Source organism: Tamandua tetradactyla, chromosome 12 (assembly GCF_023851605.1).
Source record: "Tamandua tetradactyla isolate mTamTet1 chromosome 12, mTamTet1.pri, whole genome shotgun sequence".
Lineage (NCBI taxonomy): Eukaryota > Metazoa > Chordata > Mammalia > Pilosa > Myrmecophagidae > Tamandua > Tamandua tetradactyla.
This window is the reverse complement of record NC_135338.1, coordinates 52,808,969-52,829,870: the sequence shown is the minus strand read 5'-3', so window position 1 is coordinate 52,829,870 and position 20,902 is coordinate 52,808,969. Positions and strand designations below refer to the sequence as shown.

The window sequence follows — 20,902 nt, the reverse complement described above, 5'->3', positions numbered from 1 at the left end:
AAATAAAAAGAGCAAGAACATCTGCTGCTGTATTTCTTGAATTTTTGTATCTTTTTTTTGTAGTTTTTCTGATTTCTTCTATTATTGCTGCTTTTTACTTTTGCTACCATGTTATCTATTAGCATCCTCTTTTTTACTTAGCTCCCTCCAAAAGAGTCAGTGTTGTGTTGTAAAAAAAAACTGTGGGTTCTCTACTTGATACTTATTATGTATGTGAACTTGCCCAACGTCACAGAGGTGCAGTGTACTAGTTGAAATGTGGAAGGTTGACTCTAAGATGTCTTTTAGCTCTATAGATTGTGATACTGTTTTTGCACATTGCTTTTTAATAAACCTTTCTCCCTCTAAGGAACGTTTGGATGAAGCAAATGCTGCTTTGGACTCAGCATCGAGACTTACAGAACAATTAGATCTGAAAGAAGAACAAATTGAGGAACTTAAAAAACAAAGTAGGTTTCTTTTTTCTACAAAACTAATCTTCCACCCAACATTAGTACAATTGAGTGAGACCAAATTTAGTAAGTGTGACTTCCATTTCCATGTCTCATGACTGATTTGCTTTGATTTGAATATGACCCTGGTGAAGCAAGAATTAGTAAGTTAGCCCTGGCTGCCAGGTTAGTTTTCCTGGATATTCAGGTAATCATTTGTGTTTGCTGTTACTCCATTGATGATCAAGGGGTTGATTTAACTCATTTGACTTTTTATAGTTAGGACTTCTTCCTTATCAGTTCATGTTCATCCACCTAAAGCTGTCTGATCTTTTAGAAAGGGCAGTGTTCCCAAGTTAAAGAGTAACATTTTGTGAAATGAAATGTTTGAGGTACAGCTCTCTATGAATATAGATAGTACTTTACACACAGGTACTCATCATATATTTTTTGATGCTTGCAAGGTGTCTCATTAGCTCTCTCAGTTCCCTAAGGTGAGTCCTGTGCTTAGGGTTATCAGTTGGCCCTTAGCTAATCACATGGTTCACAGTGCACTGTTGAATCTAACAGCTAACCAAAAATGGCATGTCCTTATTAATCTCCAATTTAGGGATCACCAGGAAGTTGAAGCGATTCTAGGGCTGCACATAGTAGGTAATAAATCGGAGTTATCAGGAAGGAGATAATTGAGCCTTAGAAATACACTAAATTTAGGAGTCTGGGTTAGGCACATCAGCACCAAGGCAAATAATTAAGGAGTTAAGAAATACATTCCACCTACCATAAAATAGAAATTAGACATAGACAAAAAACATGGCATGGCAAAGATACTGTAAAACTATAGAAACACACCAAAGAAGCAAGCAGACAAAAACTACTGAAGCATGGATACCAAAAGACAAGGGAAAGTAAGTTCGCCTAAATCCTACAGGAGACGAGAGTCCTTTAGGAACACAAAGAGCAAAAAAAAATAAATGTGAGGTATTGTTTCCAAAATAACTTGATTCTGAGGCAAATTATTGCCCATCTAGAAGTCCTCAGTTTACTTATTTGAGTTGGGTGAGCCTTGGAACTCTCAATCTAGTGGATGAACTGGAAATGGGCAACAAAGAAATAATTATATATGAATGTTTATTATGGACATTTTTACATTGCATATATGGTATCATTTAGTCTTCTCTTATTTCATTTACTCTTCATAAGCAACTCTGAAATAAGTGGTATTAGTTCTATTTTTAGAGTTAAAGAAACTGAGATTTAAATCTTGATCATTTTATCCTCTGACCAAAGCTCATGATCTTTCCACTTTACTAAATTTCTTCCTGTCAGGAAAATGTTTATTTATAGTCTGACTTATATTTTGTTCAGTGTATCTTCACTTCCCTTGAACATAGGGCAGTATCTCTGTGTTGTACTCTAAATGTTGAAATGGTTGCTTTTACCTAAGGTGGTGTTTATTGGGAAAATAATTTAGTTAGGTTGAACACCTGTGCAATTATAACATTATCTAGAAGACATATGGGAAACGCAGAGAAACAAATAAGGTGACATCCTGTGAACCTAAGGATTAGCTGAATAATTAGTATCTTAGGGTAGGGCTAGACTGATAGAGGTGAAAAGACAGTATTCTGAACTAATGAGGTGTTTCATTAGTATGTGGCAATTCAGTGCTAATATAATATCTAATGCCATCTCCCCTTTTAGACATCTACCTGAGTCATTCCCAGAAGGTGATATAATGTAGTTGATAGATGTTATCAAAGTTCCTGCACTATTATGTACTTGTTCAGGTATCCATTTAAACCCCGTAGATAAAATATATTTTCAGATTTTTTAAATTATATTTGACAAGGCTTAGGTGGCCTAGGTTCTCTGCATGTAAAATTTGCAGTTTTCATCATAAATATACAGAAACTTTGAACTCATTTTGTGGAGTCGGTATGAGCTAGAGAAGAAGCTCTAATTGTCCTAACACAACTGGTATTCAAAAGGGCAGACAAGAGGCCAGTGTGTATTGCATAGACAAGAAGGGAGGAGTAAAGAAAGAGTTCTGTTTTGTCTTTTAAGTCATTCTTGCCATTTACAGTTCTTCTTCACTGTTTTCTTTTATTACCTAAATGCTTAATAATGCTTTTGAATCTCTAAGCACAAATGTGATTGTATTTTCTCAAAGCTGTAGTCTTTTGATTTGGTAATATAATATTTGATAGTATAAATGAAACTTTGTTTCAAAATAATCACTGTATATTTTCTTTCATAGATCATTAAGTGTTTTAAATTTTGATGGATGCTGTAATACAGTACTTTATTTTTAACACAAAACTTGGCCAGACAGCAAAAATATTTGCCAGGAGAAACAATTTTAAAAAAGACAGATTGGCTTTTGCTGTAAGAAAGTACAGAGAGATTTGAATTGTAGAGGCAACGTATTGTTTTATTTCTAAGCATCTGTAGACTGATGATTAGATGATACACATTTTCACCATTTAAACAATGTTAGGAAATTCACTTTAAAAAATGATATTTTATTCAGAGTGGTTGATTATGTCATTGTTATTAGAGATAAGATAATTCAGTCTGGTCATACATGAAAAAAGAGCTTTACATATAACACCAGTATTAAACCAGTAGAATGATTTCAATCATTCTTAGAGTATATAATTGTTAAGTGCCATTTACATGTAACTCTGGTTATGGGTTGAGGGCATTTGTAAGCTCTGTATGAAAAGTATGAAAATGCCTTATAAGGCATTAAGCACTTAATGAGAACCATTTGCTTGGCCTCATGTTAGGTGATGTGTAAGATGCTAGGTAGATCCCTTTTTTTTAAGAAGCTTAGCTAAAGAAATAACACCTAGTGTAGATCCTCCTAAGTTAGTAATTTAAGACAGTAGTACACAATAGCGATCATAAGATAGTGTGTATTTAATCCCCCCCAAGAGTCCCACTGAGGGTCAGGGAACAGTCCATCAAGGAAAGGAACTTGACTGGAGCCTTAAAACAATAGTATAATTTGACCTAAAGAGTGAAAGAACTATTTTAAAAGAAAAGAAAACACACATAAAACCACATACACACACCCTGGGCAAATGACAATGAAAGAAAACCCTGCACTACTATAGATACTATATTTTAATAATAAATGTTGGCTGGCAGAAGAATTACTGTTATTGTTCCTTTTAGAAATTACTCTTTCAGCATTTTGCATGAAGTTGTTCTTTTTCCAATTGTTCCAAAGACTTATTTCACATACCATCTTACATTTTGTTTTTGTTTAAATGCAAGACACTAGGCCTCTGTGAAGTAGATAGGACGTTGTCTTTCATCAGCTCTGCTGAGTTGATCAGAGTTCAGAATTCCTATGGAATTATCATTCCTGTGAAAATATGCATTTGTGTAAACCTAGATATTAGTTAAACCATTAAGAGATGGGGAGAAATGTTATCTTTCCATATTTATGTCCAAATTTGACTCTTCCCTCTTTCATTTCTTATTCTCTATCATCATCCTTGAAGTAAGTTCTTGCTTAAAGGGGAAAAAAAGGTAAAATTGTAGAAGAAAGGGCAACAGTTCTTGCTTTGGTAACCATTATCAAAACTGTAGTGAATTTTATGTTAAATAGATAAAAGTAAAGTTTTCTTAAGCAATACAAGTTTAGATTCTAGCATTGGGAAAATCTTTTGGTCCATCTGCCAGTTTATATCTATACTTAAAGGGCCTCATAACTGATTTTGTTTTTCTTGAGGAAGGTTTAGTGGCCGCTTTAAAAAAAAAGTCTATCGGTTGAGAATAGAAAATTTCCATAGCATATTTTTTAAAAGAAAATCTAATAGAACATATAGAATGTGTTCCAGTAAAATCTACTGTAATATGAATCATAAAAACATGTTTGAAAACTACAAATATAAAAGAAGCTTGAAGTGTTTTTCATGGACCTACCTTTATGGTGCTGGATGGCAGAGATTTTATTTTAAATAAAGACATTCCATTTTCCAGAACATGATTTATACAAGAAAACATATAATGTCCTGTTGAACATAGGCCAAACGCATTCCCAGACGCTTTGTTACCCAAACCTTTGAGGGATTTCTTTATAGATGTTTTTGGCAGAAGTAGTGGTTTTAGAGGAAATATATAAGAAATACCAGATGTAGTTTTCTGAATAGCCATAAATGGTTAAAAAATTATTTGAGACAATATAAACATCTGAATATACTATGCAGTGCCAAAATTTGAGTTAAGAAAAAGTTTTTATCAATAAGGTAAATAATTAAGCCCTTTTCAACTTAATGGTTATGTATTTAAATGTGTGATTCCCAAAATTTGAAACAGAACTATTTTTTAGAAATTGCATTCATGTTTTAATGTTTCCTCTAAATATAAAGGAAAAAGTAAACTATGAAGAGATGAGAATTCTTTGACTTAATGGATTTTATGGGTACTTTTCCTTATTTTTTTATATATGGATAGGTACTTCAGAACATAAATCATTTATTATTATTCTGTGTTTTATTCTTCCACCCCAGATGTTCTCCCTTCTCAGGGAAAAAATCATTTTTCATTTACATACTAAATATTCATTTTTTATCTGCTGTGTTCCAAGCACTAAAATAGGCACTGGAGATGCAAAGATCAGGGACAAAAATCCTGTCTTCAGGAGGTTTACAGTCAGGCAGTAAGGTAAAGATTGTATACAATGAAATACATCCAACAAATTGTTTCAGCAAGGAGCTATCCCTTCTTCTTGGTAATGGTGGTATGGAACATAGAAAAGAAGGGTATATCTGACTTCACTTGAATGATGAGTATGTACAGCTAAGCAGGCAGGGAGTTGGGGAAGAGCATTCTTGACAGAGGGAAAAATTCATATGAAATTGTGACGCAATCTGGAAATTGGCTATAGATTTGATTGGCTAGTAATGGTCAAGGAAGGGGTGATGTGTGTGGGGTATGCTGGTATGGAACACAGGGGAGGTGGGGATGGAAGTGGAGGAGAAATGAAAGTATAATAATGGGTCACAAACATGAATTGCCAACTGAGGCTAAAATGGTAATATAAAAGTAGAGACTGGTGAATTAAAGAGTGTTTTTTATAAGGGGCAGCAGGGGGTTGTGGGAAGATGGCAGAGTAGAAAGCTTCAGGAATCAGTCTGCCACCAGAACAACTATTAAACAGGCAGGAACTGTCTGAATCAACTGTTTTGAAGCTCTGGAGTCTGGTAGACACTGTGCAACATCCAGGAAAGAGCGGGAAGAAGAGACTGGCAAATCACAGTAAATACTGGTGGGCTTCACTCTCCTTGAAGCTACTATCATTGTTTATCCACCAGCCTCATGACAGGCAGCAGTAACATCTTTAAACCCCAGCCCCTGGTACAGTTTGCTGGTGCCACAATAGACTATAAAGACGTAGTTTTCCAAGATCAGGGAATGTGCAGTCCTGCCATTGACCTCTGCTTTTTATCAACAGTTAAGATCACTAGGATCCCATCACTGTTCCAGCCCACCTAGAACAAAAGCAGCAGATGAGTCTTCACTACAGTAACCTTTCTCCAAACTGTGGAAAACAGTTTAAGAGCTGCATTTACTGAGCAATTTCAAGTCAAGGAAACACAGTTTCAAAGAGCCATAGAAGAAGCTTTGGCATTCTTGCTGGCTACTCCCTCACATGCTCTTAAGGCAGTATGGAGCTGGCTGGTGCACCTTTTGTGGGTCTGTGGTCTCAATCTGCCTGGGAAAGATTGACCTAGTAAACTACTCTCCTTTGTAACACCTTGCTCAACACTGAATTTGCCTTCCAGGAAAAAACAACTTGGAATAGTAAAAAACAGTGCAAGAAACAGTTGAGTCAGGCGGCTTGAGGCAAAGGCTTACCTGCTTTAAGTCCTGTAAGGGAGTACCTGAGAGAGATAAGATCTATTTTCTAGGGAGAAGAGGGGGCATTCAAATTCCTGTAAGCAGGGGGAACTCCTAAACCTTGCAAGCACAAGCCCAGTGCAAGACACAGGGCTCAGAAAAGATAGGGAGAATCCTGTACTTTACATTCACCTTGGACAGACTTTATTTGTATGGCTGAACTTTGAAGGAGTTCAACACAAAACCAATTTTGCAAAGACTGTGAAAGGTGTTTTTTGCATTGTTTTGTTTGGTTTTGATAGATCCTGACACTGAAAAAAATCTTTGATATCACTAGCAGGATACAAACTCATAAAACTCAGGTACTCAATATCAGTTCACATTTTAAAATATTAAAATGTATAGATGTACAGTGTGCAGCAAAAGATTATGAGACGAACAGGAAATGATGGCCCATCCAAAGGAACAGGATAAAAATCCTAAACCATCAACAAAGAAGCCCTGACTATGGACATACTGGACAAAGACTTTTAAAAAGTATGCTCAAGGAAATGAAGAAAAATACAGAAAAGAACTAAAGAAAATCAGGCAAACAATGAAGAAACAATATTAGAATCCCAGTAAAGAACAATTTAAAAAAGGAACCTGACAGAACTACTGGAATTGAAGACCACAGTAACTGAAATGAAAAATTCCCGGGAGAGTTTCAACAGCAGATTGGAGCTGGCAGAAGAAAGACTCAGTGAATTTGAAGATAGGACAATTCAAATTAGTGGGGCTAAGTAACAAAAAGGAAAAAGAAATAGAAAAAACAAAAGTGGATTAAGAGAGAGGTCACCATCAAGCATGCCAATATACATGCAGAAGAAAAGAGAGGAACAAAAGAAATTTTTAAAGAAATAATGATAGAAAACTTCCCAAACTTGCAAAAGATGTGAACATGCACATCCAGGAAGCCCAGTGAACAACAAACAGGATGAACTTGGAGACAAATATGCCTAATTTTTTAATGCAAAGGACAAGAAGAGAGTTCTGAAAGCTCCAAGAGAAAAACAACATGTTTATATCCAAGGGAGCCCCAATTAGACTAAGTGCCAGTTTTTCATAAGAAACCTGGGAGTAAGAAGACAGTGGGGTGAATTACTTAAAATGCTGAAAGAAAACAATTGCCAACCAGGAATTTTATATCTGGCTTTACTTTCTTTCAAAGATGAAGGAGAGATTAAGATATTCCCAGATAAACCAAAGCTGAGAGATTTCATTACCACTACATGTGCCTTATAAACGGTACTAAAGTGAGTTCTTCAGACTTAAAGGGAAGGATACCATATAGTGGTTGAAAATGGCATAAAGTAGTAAAGACTTCTGGTAAAGGTAACCATATGGGTAATTATAAAAGCTAATATATATTATGTTTCTTGGTATGTAAACTCCACTTCTGACTTCTTATAGGTGCTAAAATGCAAATGCATAAAAAGCAATGATAAATGTATGCTTTGGACGTACAATATACAAAGATATAATTTGTAACTAGTATAAAAAAAGATAGGGGAATGAAGGGGTATAGGACAGCTTTATATGTATGCTACTGAAGTTAAATTAGCAACAAACAAAAATGACTTATAAATTTATATAACAATCTCACAATTTAAGATGTGAGATTTTAATCCATGATACCCACAAAGAAAATATATGAAAAATATATCCAGAAAAAAGTGAGAAGGAACACAATATGGTACAATGCAAAAAAATCAGAGAAAGATGAAAGTAGACACTAAATAGAAGAATTGAGGGTCAAAAGGTATGATAAAGATGTAGTAGCAAAATGTCAAAAGAAAGTCCTGCATTATCAGAACTGACTATAAAGATAAATGGATTGAACTCTTCCAGTTGAAAGCCAGAGACTGCCATCCATTGGCAGAATGTTTAAAATAGTACATCCAAACTATATGCTGCTTATGAAGGATCACCTTAAATTCAGAGATATCAGTAGGTTGAAAGTGAAGAGATGGAAAAAATATATACCATGCAAGTATATCCATAAGAGAGCTGGAGTAGCTAAAAAGAGATGAAATAAACTTTAAGGAAACTGTTACAAGGGACAAAGAATGTCATTATATACTGATAAAGGGGTCAATTCAACAAGAATAGATAACAATTATAAATATATATGAACTTTACAGCAGAGCATGCAATTATATGAAGCACATATTGACAGATTTGAAAGAAGTAGGCAGTGCTACATTAATAGTAGAAGACTCGAATGTGACACTTTCAATAATGCATAAAATATCTAGATAGAAGATCAATAGGGAAATAGAAGACTTGAACAATACTCTAGAACTAACAGACGTTTGTAGAACACTTCGTCCGATAACAGCAGAATACACATTCTTCTATTGTGTATCGTTCTTCAGGATAGATTATATGCTAGGTCACAAACTGAGTTTCAGTAAATGTAATTGTATCTTCTGCAACCAAAAGAAACAAATCAGGGTGGGCCTTGGTGGCTCAGCAGGCAAGGATGCTTGCCTGCCATGCCAGAGGACCTGGGTTCGATTCCCGGTGCCTGCCCATGTAAAAAAAAAAAAGAAACAGAACAGTAATAGAGGGAAAAGTGAAAAAATTAATAAATGTGTGGAAATTAGCATAGCCTGAAAGAACCTAGTAGGTCAAGAAGAAATCAAAACGAAAATTAGGAAATATCTTGACGTGAATGAAAATGAAAACACAGCATACCAGTATTATGGGATACAGCAAAGGCAGTGCTGAGGGGAAATTTGTAGCTCAAATGCATACATCAGTAAAGAAAGATCTCAGATCAGAAATCTAACATCCAACTAGAGGATCTAGATAAAGAAGAGCAAACTAAATCCAAAGTGAGCAGAAGAAAGGAAATAAAATGATTAGAGAGGAGATAAATGAAATAGAGAATAAAAAATGAATAGAGAGGCTCAACAAAAGCAAAAGTCAGTTCTTTGAAAACATCAATGAAATTGATAAACCTTTACCTAGACGGACAAAGAAAAGAAAGACATAAATAACTAAGATCAAACAGAAAGTGGGACATTATTACTACACAAAAGTGAAAAGAACTCTAAAAAAGATTCTGAACAACTGTTCGCCAACAAATTTGATAAACTAGATGAAATGGACAAATTCCTAGAATCATTCAAACTACATACGCTGACTTAGGAAGAAATAGGACATCTCAGCAAATCAGTAATTAGTAAACAGAATGTATTAGTAATCAAATCCTCCCAACAAAGAAGTCCCAGGGCCAGATGGAAAATCTTATCAAACATTCTAAGAATTAACACCAATCCGCCTCAAACTCTTCTGAAGAAATTGAAGAGAAGGAAACACTCCCAGAATCATTCAGTGAGGCCAGCATCACCCTCATATCAAGGCCAGATAAGAGATACCACAAGAAAAGAAAATTATAGACCTTATGAACCTAGATGCAAAAATCCTCAACAAAATACTAGCAAATGGAATCCAACAGCACATTAAAAGAATTATACACCATAATCAAGTGGGATTTACACAGGTATGCAAGGGTGAGTCAACCTAATAAAATTAAGTAATATACCATATGTGCTGGTTTGAAGCTATTATGCACTCCAGAAAAACCATGTTTTAATTCTGATCCAGTCTTGTGGAAGTAACTATTCTTTTAATCCTGATTCAGCATCACAGGGTGGAAACTTTTGATTAGATTGTTTCCACAGAGGTGTGGTGCATCCAGTTGTGGGTGGACCTTTTGCTTAGATGGAGATGGGATTCCAACCATTCAAGGTAGGTCTTGATTAGTTTACTGGAGTTGTTTAAAAGAGGAAACATTTTGGAGAAAACTCAGAGCCAGTATAGATGTTTGGAGATCAATACAGAAATAGCCCAGGTGCTAAGCAAGGACTCACAGAAATAGCCAGAACCTGAAGAGAAGAATTCTACGGCCATGGCAGATGCTAAGAGATAAAAGCCAGTGTTTGGTCCGAGAGCAGCAAGGTGATGCCCGAAGACATTTAGAAAGGAAACCACTGGCATCAGAAGGTGAAAGTAATGGAACAGGGAACAAAGACTAGCAGATGTTAGCACATGCCTTCCCAGATCACCCTTCCTTGAGCCAAGGTATCTTTCTCTGGATACCTTAGTTAGGACATATTTATAGCTGTAGAACTGCAGGTTTGTAGCTTATTAAATTCCCTTTTTAAAAGGTATTCCTTTCTGGTATAATTGTATAATAGAAGCATTAGCAAACTAATACACCACATTAACAGAATGAAGGGGTAAAAATATTGCAATTGGTGCATAAAAGGCATTTAACAAAATCCAGCTCTTTTTTTTTCTTAAATGTTTTTATTGAGAAATATCTACCCACCTACAGTCCAACCATATTATACAGCAGTGGCTCACAATATCATCACGTGGTTGTATATTCTTCATTATGATGATTTTTAGAGCATTTGCATCAGCCCCCAAAATAAATAAACTCTCATACATCCCATACCCCTTACTTCTCTCTCTCATTGACCAACAATATTTCAATCTATCCAACTTTTGCCTCTTCTCTCCCCCTATTATTTATTTATTTATTATCCTTATTTTTTGTTTACTTATCTGTCCATACCCTAGATAAGAGGAACATCAGAACCAAGGTTTTCACAGTCACACAGTCTTATTGTAAAAGTTATATCATTATACAGTCATCTTCAAGAATCAAGGCTACTGGAACACAGTTCAACAGTTTCAGGTCCTTCCCTCCAGCCACTCCAATACACCATAAACTAAAAAGGGATATCTATATAATGCATAAAAATAACTTCCAGGATAGCCTCTAGACTCTGTTTGAAATTTCTCAGCCTCTGAAACTTATTTTGTCTCTTATCTCTCATCCCCTTTTTGGTCAAGAAGACTTTCTCAGTCCCATGATGCAGGGACCTGGCTCATCCTGGGAGTTCTATCCCATGTTGCCAGTAAGATTTATACCCCTGGGAGTATAAATCCCACGTAGTATGGAGGGCACTGAGTTCACCTACCGAATTGGCTTAGAGAGAGGCTGCATCTGAGCAACAAAAGAGGTTGACTGGGGGGATTTTTAGGCCTAATTATAAGTAGGCTTTGCCTATTCTTTTTTTCATAGGGGTGAACCCCAAGATCAAGGGCTCAGCCTGTTGATTTGGTTGTCCCCACTGCTTGTGAGAATATCAGAATTCTCCAAATGGAGAAGTTGAGTATTTCCTCCTTTGTCCCCAGTTCCCCAAAGGAACTTTGCAAATACTTCTTTATTCACTGTGAGATATATTGGGGCATCACACCAACCTGAACAAACCAACATGATCTCATGTCCAATTCAAGATTCTAGGTGCTTATGGTGTTCAACTAAACTGACCATGCAAGTTAAATTAGGTAATGCACTACCCAAAATATAAATTTTGCACCAACTAAACATCTCTCCCTTTAGTCTCACACAGATGTTGAAATTATAAAATATGGACCACATCATCTTTTACCCTATATTCTGATTTACATCAGTCCTATAGCAATCAGCTTCATTCATATTTCTAGTTGAAATCTGATCCCTTTTTCAACTTTCTAAACAGTTCCTGTATGGGTTACTGCTGACTTTCATAGCTTCAGAACTCTGAGTCCCAGGTGTCACATAAATACTCAAAGTTTCTGGGAATGACCAAATTATAAAGAAACAGCTCAATATCTCAGAATTTGGAAATATAGTTACAACTCCTGAATATATGTGACTGTTGTAAGAGCTTACAATATAGGACCCTTTACAATAGGCCCCAACCTGATAACCCATGCTCTTAAGTTCACTGAGATTTTTTTTTAATTTTTTATTAATTTTTAAATTAAAAAAAATGACAACAAAGAAACAAGCATTCTTAACATATGATCATTCCATTCTACATACCCCCTACCCCTCCCTTTCATTGATCACTAGCATTTCAATCTGTTTGTTTTAACATTTGTTCCCCCTATTATTTATTTTTATTCCGTATGTTTTACTCGTCTGTTGACAAGGTAGATAAAAGGAGCATCAGGCATAAGGTTTTCACAATCACAGCCACACTGCAAAAGCTTTATCATTATACAATCATCTTCAAGAAACATGGTTCCTGGAACACAGCTCCACATTCTGAGGTAGTTCCCTCCAGCCTCTCCACTACATCTTGAATAACAAGGTGATATCTATTTAATGCATAAGAATAACCTCCAGGATAACCTCTCAACTCTGTTTGGAATCTCTCAGCCATTGACACTTTATTTTGTCTCATTTCACTCTTCCCCCCTTTTGGTTGAGAAGGTTTTCTCAGTTCCTTAATGCTGACTCTTAGCTCATTCTAGGGTTTTTCTCAATTCCTTGATGCTGAGTCTCAGCTCATTCTCGGATTTCTGTCCCATGTTGCCAGGAAGGTCCACACCCCTGGGAGTCATGTCCCATGTAGACGGGGAGGGCAGTGAGTTTGTTTGTGTTGACTGGAGAGAGAGGCCACATCTGAGCAACAAAAGAGGTTCTCTTGGGGGTGACTCTTAGGCCTAATTTTAAGTAGACTTGACCTATCCTTTGTGGGGTTAAGTTTCCTATGAACAAACCCCAAGATTGGGGGCTCAGCCTATTGCTTTGGTTGTCCCCACTGCTTGTGAGAATATTAGGAATTCAACTTAAGGAGTTGAATTTTCCCCCTTTCTCACCCTTTGCAAATATTTTCTTTTTCACTGTTCAAATCACTCTGGGATTTATCGGTGCATCACTCTGGACAAACCAACAAAATCTCATGCCCTACTCAAGGTTCTATGTACTTATGGTGTTCAATTAAGCTGTCTACATAAGTTAAATTAGGAAATGCACCGGTCAAAATATAAATTTTGTGCCAGATAGACATTTTTTGCTTTAGTCTTACACATAAGTTACAATTTTAAAATGTTCATTGCTATCAATTTTCAACACCCTGCAGTACTGACATTCCTATGTTCTTCCTTATGCAAAAACAATTTTTTTAATTTGTGCATTTAGTCACTATCATTATACACTCTAGGCATTCCTAGATTATACTATCTCAGTCTTTATCGTCTATTTTTCTTTCTGATTTCATTTGTGCCCCCAGGCCTCCTCCCTCTATCATTCTCACATTCAGCTTCATTCAGTGTTTTAACATAATTGTATTACGGTTAGCTAGTATTGTGCTATCCATTTCTGAGTTTTTACAATCAGTCCTGTCGCACAATCTGTATCCCTTCAGCTCCAATTACCCAATATCTTACTCTGTTTCTATCTCCTGGTAGTCTCTGTTACCAATGAAATTCTCCAAGTTTATTCACTAATGTCAGTTCATATCAGTGAGACCATACAGTATTTGTCCTTTTGTTTCTGGCTAATCTCACTCAGCATAATGTCTTCAAGGTCCATCCGTGTTGTTACATACTTTGTAAATTCATTCTGTCTTATGGCTGCATAAATATTCCATCATATGTATATACCACAATTTGTTTAGCCACTCATCTGTTGATGGACATTTTGACTATTTCCGTCTCTTTGCAATTGCAAATAATACTGCTATAAACATTGGTGTGCAAATGTCTGCTGGTGTCCTTGCCCTCATGTCCTCCCAGTAGATACCTAACAATGGTATTGCCAGGTCATATGACAATTCTATATTTAGCTTCCTGAGGAACTGCCAAACTGCCTTACACAGTGGTTGTACCATTTGACATTCCCACCAACAATGGATAAGTGTGCCTCTTTCTCCACAGCCTCCCCAGCACTTGTCATTTTCTTTTTTATTGATAATGGCCATTCTGGTGGGTGTGAGATGATATCTCATTGTGGTTTTGATTTGCATTTCCCTAATAGCCAGGGAAGTTGAGCATCTTTCCATGTGCCTTTGGCCATTTGTATTTCCTCTTCTGCAAAGTGTCTGTTCAAGTCTTTTGCCCATTTTGTAATGGTGTTGTCTGTCTTTGTGTTGTTGAATTGAACTGTCTCTTTATATATTCTGGATACTAGACCTTTATCTGATGTATCGTTTCCAAATATTGTCTCCCATTGTAGTAGGCTATCTTTTTACTTTCTGGACAAAGTTCTTTGATGCACAAAAGTGTTTAATTTTGAGGAGTTCCCATTTCTTTCTTTCTTTAGTGCTCATGCTTTGGGTGTAAGGTCTAGTAAACCGCCTCCTAGAATAAGATTTATAAGATATCTCCCTACATTTTCTCCTAAAAGTTTTGTGGTCTTAGATCTAATGTTTAGGTCTTTGATCCACTTTGAGTTAATTTTTGTATAGGGTGTGAGATATGGGTCCTCTTTCATTCTTTTGCATATGAATATCCAGTTCTCTAGGCACCATTTATTGAAGAGACTATTCTGTCCCAGGTGAGTTGGCTTGACTGCCTTATCAAAGATCAATTGTCCATAGATGAGAGGGTCTATATTTGAACACTCTATTCAATTCCATTGGTCAGTATATCTATCTTTATGCCAGTACCATGCTGTTTTGACCACTGTAGCTTCATAATATGCCTTAAAGTCAGGTAGCGTGAGGCCTCCAATTTCATTTTTCTTTCTCAGGATATTTTTAGCTATTCGGAGCACCCTGCCTCTCCAGATAAATTTGGTTATTGGTTTTTCTATTTTTGAAAACTAAGTTTTTGGTATTTTAATTGGTATTGCATTGAATCTGTAAATCAATTTAGATAGGATTGACATCTTAATTATATTTAGTCTTCCAATCCATGAACACTGTATGCCCTTCCATTTATTTAGGTCTTCTTTGATTTCTTTTGATAATTTCTTGTAGTTTTCTTTGTATAGGTCTTTTGTATCTTTAGTTAAGTTTATTCCTATTTTCTTTTGGTTGCATTTGTAAGTGGATTTTTTTCTTGATTTCCCTCTCAGATTGTTCATTACTAGTGTATAGAAACACTACAGATTTTTGAGTGTTGATCTTGTAACCTGCCCCTTTGCTATACTCATTTATTAGCTGTAGTAGTTTTGCTGTGGTTTTTTCAGGGTTTTCGACGTATAGTGTCATATCATCTGCAAACAGTGAGAGTTTTACTTCTTCCTTTCCAATTTTAATGCCTTGTATTTCTTTTTTTCGTCTAAGTGCTCTGACTAGAACTTCCAACACAGAGTTGATTAGCAGTGGTGAGAGTGGACATCCTTGTCTTGTCCCTGATCTTAGGGGGAAAGTTTTCAGTTTTTCCCCATTGAGGATAATGTTAACTGTGGGCTTTTCATATATTCCCTTTATTATGTTGAGGAAGTTCCCTTTTATTCCTATCCTTTGAAGTGTTTTCAACAAGAAAGGATGTTGAATTTTGTCAAATGCCTTTTCTGCATCAATCGAGATGATCATGTGGTTTTTCTGCTTTGATTTGTTGAGATGATGTATTACGTTAATTGATTTTCTTGTGTTGAACCATCCTTGCATACCTGGGATGAATCCTACTTAGTCATGGTGTTTAATTCTTTTGATGTTCTGCTGGATGTGATTTGTAAGAATTTTGTTGAGGATTTTTGCATCTATACTCATTAGAGAAATTGGCCTGTAGTTTTCTTTTCTTGTAATATCTTTGTCTGGCTTTGGTATGAGGGTGATGTTGGCTTCGTAGAATGAGTTAGGTTGCTTTCCCTCCTCTTCAGTTTTTTTGAAGAGTTTGAGCAGGATTCGTACTAATTCTTTCTTGAATGTTTGGTAGAATTCACATGTGAAGCCATCTGGTCCTGGACTTTTCTTTTTGGGGAGCTTCTTAATGACTGATTCATTTTCTTTACTTGTGATTGGTTTGTTGAGGTTGCCTATTTCTTTTTGAGTCAAAGTTGGTTGTTCATGCCTTTCTAGGAAGTTGTCCATTTCATCTACATTGTTGAATTTATTAGCATAAATTTGTTCGTAGTATCCTCTCATTACTTCCTTTATTTCCATGGGATCAGTGGTTATGTCTCCTCTTCCATTTCTGATTTGATTTATTTGCATCCTCTCTCTTTTTGTCAACCTCGCTAAGGGTCCATCAATCTTACTGATTTTCTCATAGAACCAACATCTGGTTTTGTTGATTTTCTTGATTGTTTTCATGTTCTCAATTTCATTTATTTCTGCTCTAATCGCCATTATTTCTTTCCTTTTGCTTGCGTTGGGGTTAGTTTGCTGTTCTTTCTCTAGTTCTTCCAAGTGCACAGTTAATTCCTTGAGATTTGCTCTTTCTACTTTTTTGATATAGGCATTTAGGGCAATAAATTTCCCTTATAGCACTGCCTTTGCTGAATCCCATAAATTTTGATATGTTGTGTTTTATTTTCATTTGCCTCGAGATATGTACTTTTTTCTCTTGTAATTTCTTCCTTGACCCACTGGTTGTTTAAGAGTGTGTTATTGAGCCTCCATATATCTGTGAATTTTCTGGCACTCTGCCTATTATTGATTTCCAGCTTCATTCCTTTATGATCTAAGAAAGTGTTTTGTATGATTTCAATCTTTTTAAATTTATTGAGACTTGGTTTGTGACCCAGTATATGGTCTATCCTTGAGAATGATCCATGAGCACTTGAGAAAAAGGTGTTTCCTGCTGTTTTGGGGTGTAATGTTCCACATATGTCTGTTAAGTCTAGCTCATTTATTGTGTTATTCAAATTCTCTGTTTCTGTATTTATCTTCTGTCTAGATGTTCTGTCCATTGATGAGAGTGGGGAATTGAAGTCTCTGACTATTATGGTAGATGTGTCTATTTCTCTTTTCAGTGTTTGCCTCATGTATTTTGGAGCATTCTGGCCCAGTGCATAAATATTTATTATTGTTACATCTTCTTGTTGAATTGTTCCTTTTATTAATACATAATATCCTTCTTTGTCTCTTTTAACTGTTTTACATTTGAAGTCTAATTTGTTGGATATTAGTATAGCTACTCCTGCTCTTTTCTGATTGTTATTTGCATGGAATATCTTTTCCCAACCTTTCACTTTCAACCTATGTTTATCCTTGGGTCTAAGATGCATTTCCTGTAGACAGCATATAGATGGGTCCTGTTTTTTAATCTATTCTGCCAGTCTATGTCTTTTGATTAGTGAGTTTAATCCATTAATATTTATTGTTATTACTGTGTGGGCAGTACTTTCTTCAGCCATTTTGCCATTTGGATTTTATATGTCATATCGCATCTTTCTTCTTTTTACCTTTACTGATAGTCTTCATTTCTATACTCTTCTTCACACCTCTCTCTCCTATCTTTTCTTATCTGTCTCTAGTGCTCCCTTTAGTATTTCTTGCAGAGCCGTTCTCTTGGTCACAAATTCTCTCAGTGAATTTTTACCTGCAAATGTTTTTATTTCCCCCTCATTTTTGAAGGACAGTTTTGCTGGATATAGAATTCTTGGTTGGCAGTTTTTCTCTTTTAGTAATTTAAATATATCATCCCACTGTCTTCTCACCTCTATGGTTTCTGCTGGGAAATCTACACATAGTCTTATTGGGCTTCCCTTGTATGTGATGGGTTGTTTTTCTCTCGCTCCTTTCAAGATTCTCTCTTTCTCTTTGACATCTGACATTCTGATTAGTAAGTGTCTTGGAGTACATCTGTTTGGATCTGTTCTCTTTGGGGTACGCTGCACTTCTTGGATCTGTAATTTTAAATCTTTCATAAGAGTTGGAAAATTTTCAGTGATAATTTCCTCCAGTAGTTTTTCTTCTCCTTTTCCCTTCTCTTCTCCTTCTGGAGCATCTGCAACATGTATATTCACATGCTTCATGTTGTCATTCAGTTCCCTGGGTCCCTGCTCATATTTTTCCATTCTTTTCCTTATATTTTCTTTTGCTTATCGGATTCCAGATGTCCTGTCCTCCAATTCACTAATCCTATCTTCTGCCTCTTGAAATCTGACATTGTAGGTTTCCATTGTTTTTTTCATCTCTTCTACTGGGCCTTTCATTCCCATAAGTTCTGTGATTTGTTTTTTCAGACTCTCAATTTCTTCTTTTTGTTCATCCCTTGCCTTCTTTATATCCTCCCTCAATTCATTGATTTGATTTTTGATGAGGTTTTCCATGTCTGTTCAAACATTCTGAATTAATTGTTTCAACTCCTGTATCTCATTTGAATTGTTGATGTGTTCCTTTGACTGGGCCATTTCTTCAATTTTCCTAGTGTGATTTGTTATTTTTTGCTGGCATCTAGGCATTTAATTATCTTAATTAGTTTATTCTGGAGATTGTTTTCACTTTTTTTTTTTCCCTTGGATTTTCTTGCTGAATGACTTTGTTGTCTACCTGTTCTTTGACATTCAGTTCAGCATATTCTAGTCCTCTAGCTTAGGTTTGTTTAATAGATCAGAATTTTTCCGTTCTTGTTCTTTTGTTTCTTGCTCTGCCTGTATGGTGCCTTTCCCCCACTCCTTAGGAGGGTCTCCTTAGGTGTTTTAGACCCCAGTCAGATTTTCCCAGACCTAACTGGTCTCCTCTCAGGAGGAAAGAGTCAACTATGTCAGTTTTCTCTGAGAGTGAGACCCAGCAGATTAAAAGGTTTTCCTATGAAGTTTCTGGACTCTGCGTTTTTCCTACCCTGCCCAGTATGTGGCGCTTTTCTGCCTGGAGGTCCCACCAGCATAATGATGCGGTACCTTTAACTTCAGCAGACTTCCCCTGCTAGGGGCATGGTGGAGACAGAGGAGAGGTTGTAGGCTGGCTTTAATCGCTTCCGTTTTTCCAGACCCTGGGGTGTGAATCCCTTCAGGGAGGGATTCCACCTGAGCTGGGCCCCACTCCTCTACTGGGGAAGGCATAGGCTCCAGACAAGCTCTCAAACAAGCCTGTTTCTGCCTATGCCTGGGGCAGTGGAGCCCGAGAAGCCTTATAGCTGTATCCAAAGAGTAATCAATCCATAGAAACACAGCCACAAAAGAGAAAAAGAAAAATCCTTTTCAGAGCAGAACCCTGTTCCTCAGGTTTTCCAATAAAGAGCTTAAGTTGGTATGTTGCTCTGGGTATCTCCAGGTCCTGTGTGCCCCTGCAGGGCCCAGACCTTTTCAGATTTGGAAAAAAAAACCATTTTTTTTCTTTTTTCTTTTTCTGCCAGCCCTGCCCCCTCTGTGTCGTGGCAAAAAACAGTGACCTCCGCTTTTACTCAAGGTTCAGCTGAGCTGGGGGCCTATTTTTAGTAATCAGCATTTCTTAATTAATTCCACAATTGGTGTTTGGTTGTGCTCAGCCCCTGATGCTAGTAAAATCTCTTTCCTTTCCCCTCTTGGAAGCAGCCTGTGGGGGTAGGCCGCTGCGGCTTGGGGAACTCACAGTACTAGGGGTGCTCGCAGCTGGTCCACTTGGTCCAGACTGGGATACACTGTGTGTCCGGTCACTGATGTGGCCCCAGCAGTTGTCCTGTACTGTTCTGGCTATTAGCTGCTCTAGAGAACGAACTAAATCCCCCACCTTACTAAGCCGCCATCTTGGCTCCTTTCGTCAGTTCACTGAGTTTTTATATTATAGATAGACCGTATGAGTGAGGTATAATAATATTTGTCTTTTTGTTTATGACATTTCATTCAACATACAGTCCTTAAGTTTCATTCACATAGTTGCATTCCTCACAATTTCATTCCTTCTTGCAGATGCTCAGTAGTCCATTGCATGTATACATCAAAGTTACCCCCTCCATTCCTCAGTCATTGTACCCTTACGCCACCTCCATCCATTGTGAATGGAAAATACTGCCGCCATAAACACTAGTGTGCAAATGTCCATTCACATCCCCACACTCAGTTCCTTCAGGTATATAGTGAGCAACGGGATTGTAGAATCATGTGGCAACCTCACCCCTAGCCTCCTTTGGAATCACCACTTTGCCCTCCAAGGGGCTGGAACTCTCAATTTCCCTACTGACCGTGAATAGGTACATCTCTTTCTCTGCATTTTCTATAGCACTTGTTTCTCTCTTCATTTTTAAACAGTTCTATTTGCACATCATACAATGCAACCTAAGTATATAGACATACTTTCACCACCATGATCTATCCACAAAGAATCCATACCTGTCCCCCATGCCCCCCACCTGTTGATGTTTAGTTTTGGCATAATACCTTTGTTACATTCAATGGAAGAATATTACAATGTTACTGTTGACTATAGACCCTAGCTTGTATTGATTGTCCTTTTTCCTGTATACATGTATGCAGTCCATTTTCAGTACCTTGTAATGTTGACATTCATTTGTTCTCCCTCATACAAAAACATTTTTTTATTTGTACATTTAATCACCATTGTTGTCCACTCTAGGCATTCCTAATTTATACATCTGAGTCTTTATCCTCTATATTTCCTTCTGGTTTTATACTCACCCCTAGCCTTTCTCCCTCAGTCATAATCACATTCAGCTTTGTTCAATGTACTTATATTGTTGTTCTACAATCAGGTAGCATTCTGCTATCCATTTCTGAATTTTTACAATCAGTCCTGTTGTACAGTCTGTATTCCTTTAGCACCAAATGCCCAATCTCTGCCCTATTTCTATCACCTGATAACTTTTGTTCTTAACTTCAGTTCTCAAAGTTCACTCATTAATGTTAGTTCATATTAGTGAGACCATACATGGCCAACTGTTTTTTGACAAGG

The 20,902-nt window shown here is 36.7% G+C and overlaps 1 protein-coding gene across 2 annotated transcripts in view; it reads left to right on the top strand.

Moving 5' to 3' along the window:
• Positions 1-20,902, top strand: part of TRIP11 (thyroid hormone receptor interactor 11) — an 85,436-nt gene that overhangs the window by 43,817 nt on the left and 20,717 nt on the right. For both annotated transcript variants that reach the window (XM_077123376.1, XM_077123375.1), the window contains exon 16: positions 350-449. In XM_077123376.1, coding sequence (XP_076979491.1) covers positions 350-449 — 100 coding nt within the window. The remainder of the gene's footprint in view (positions 1-349; positions 450-20,902) is intronic.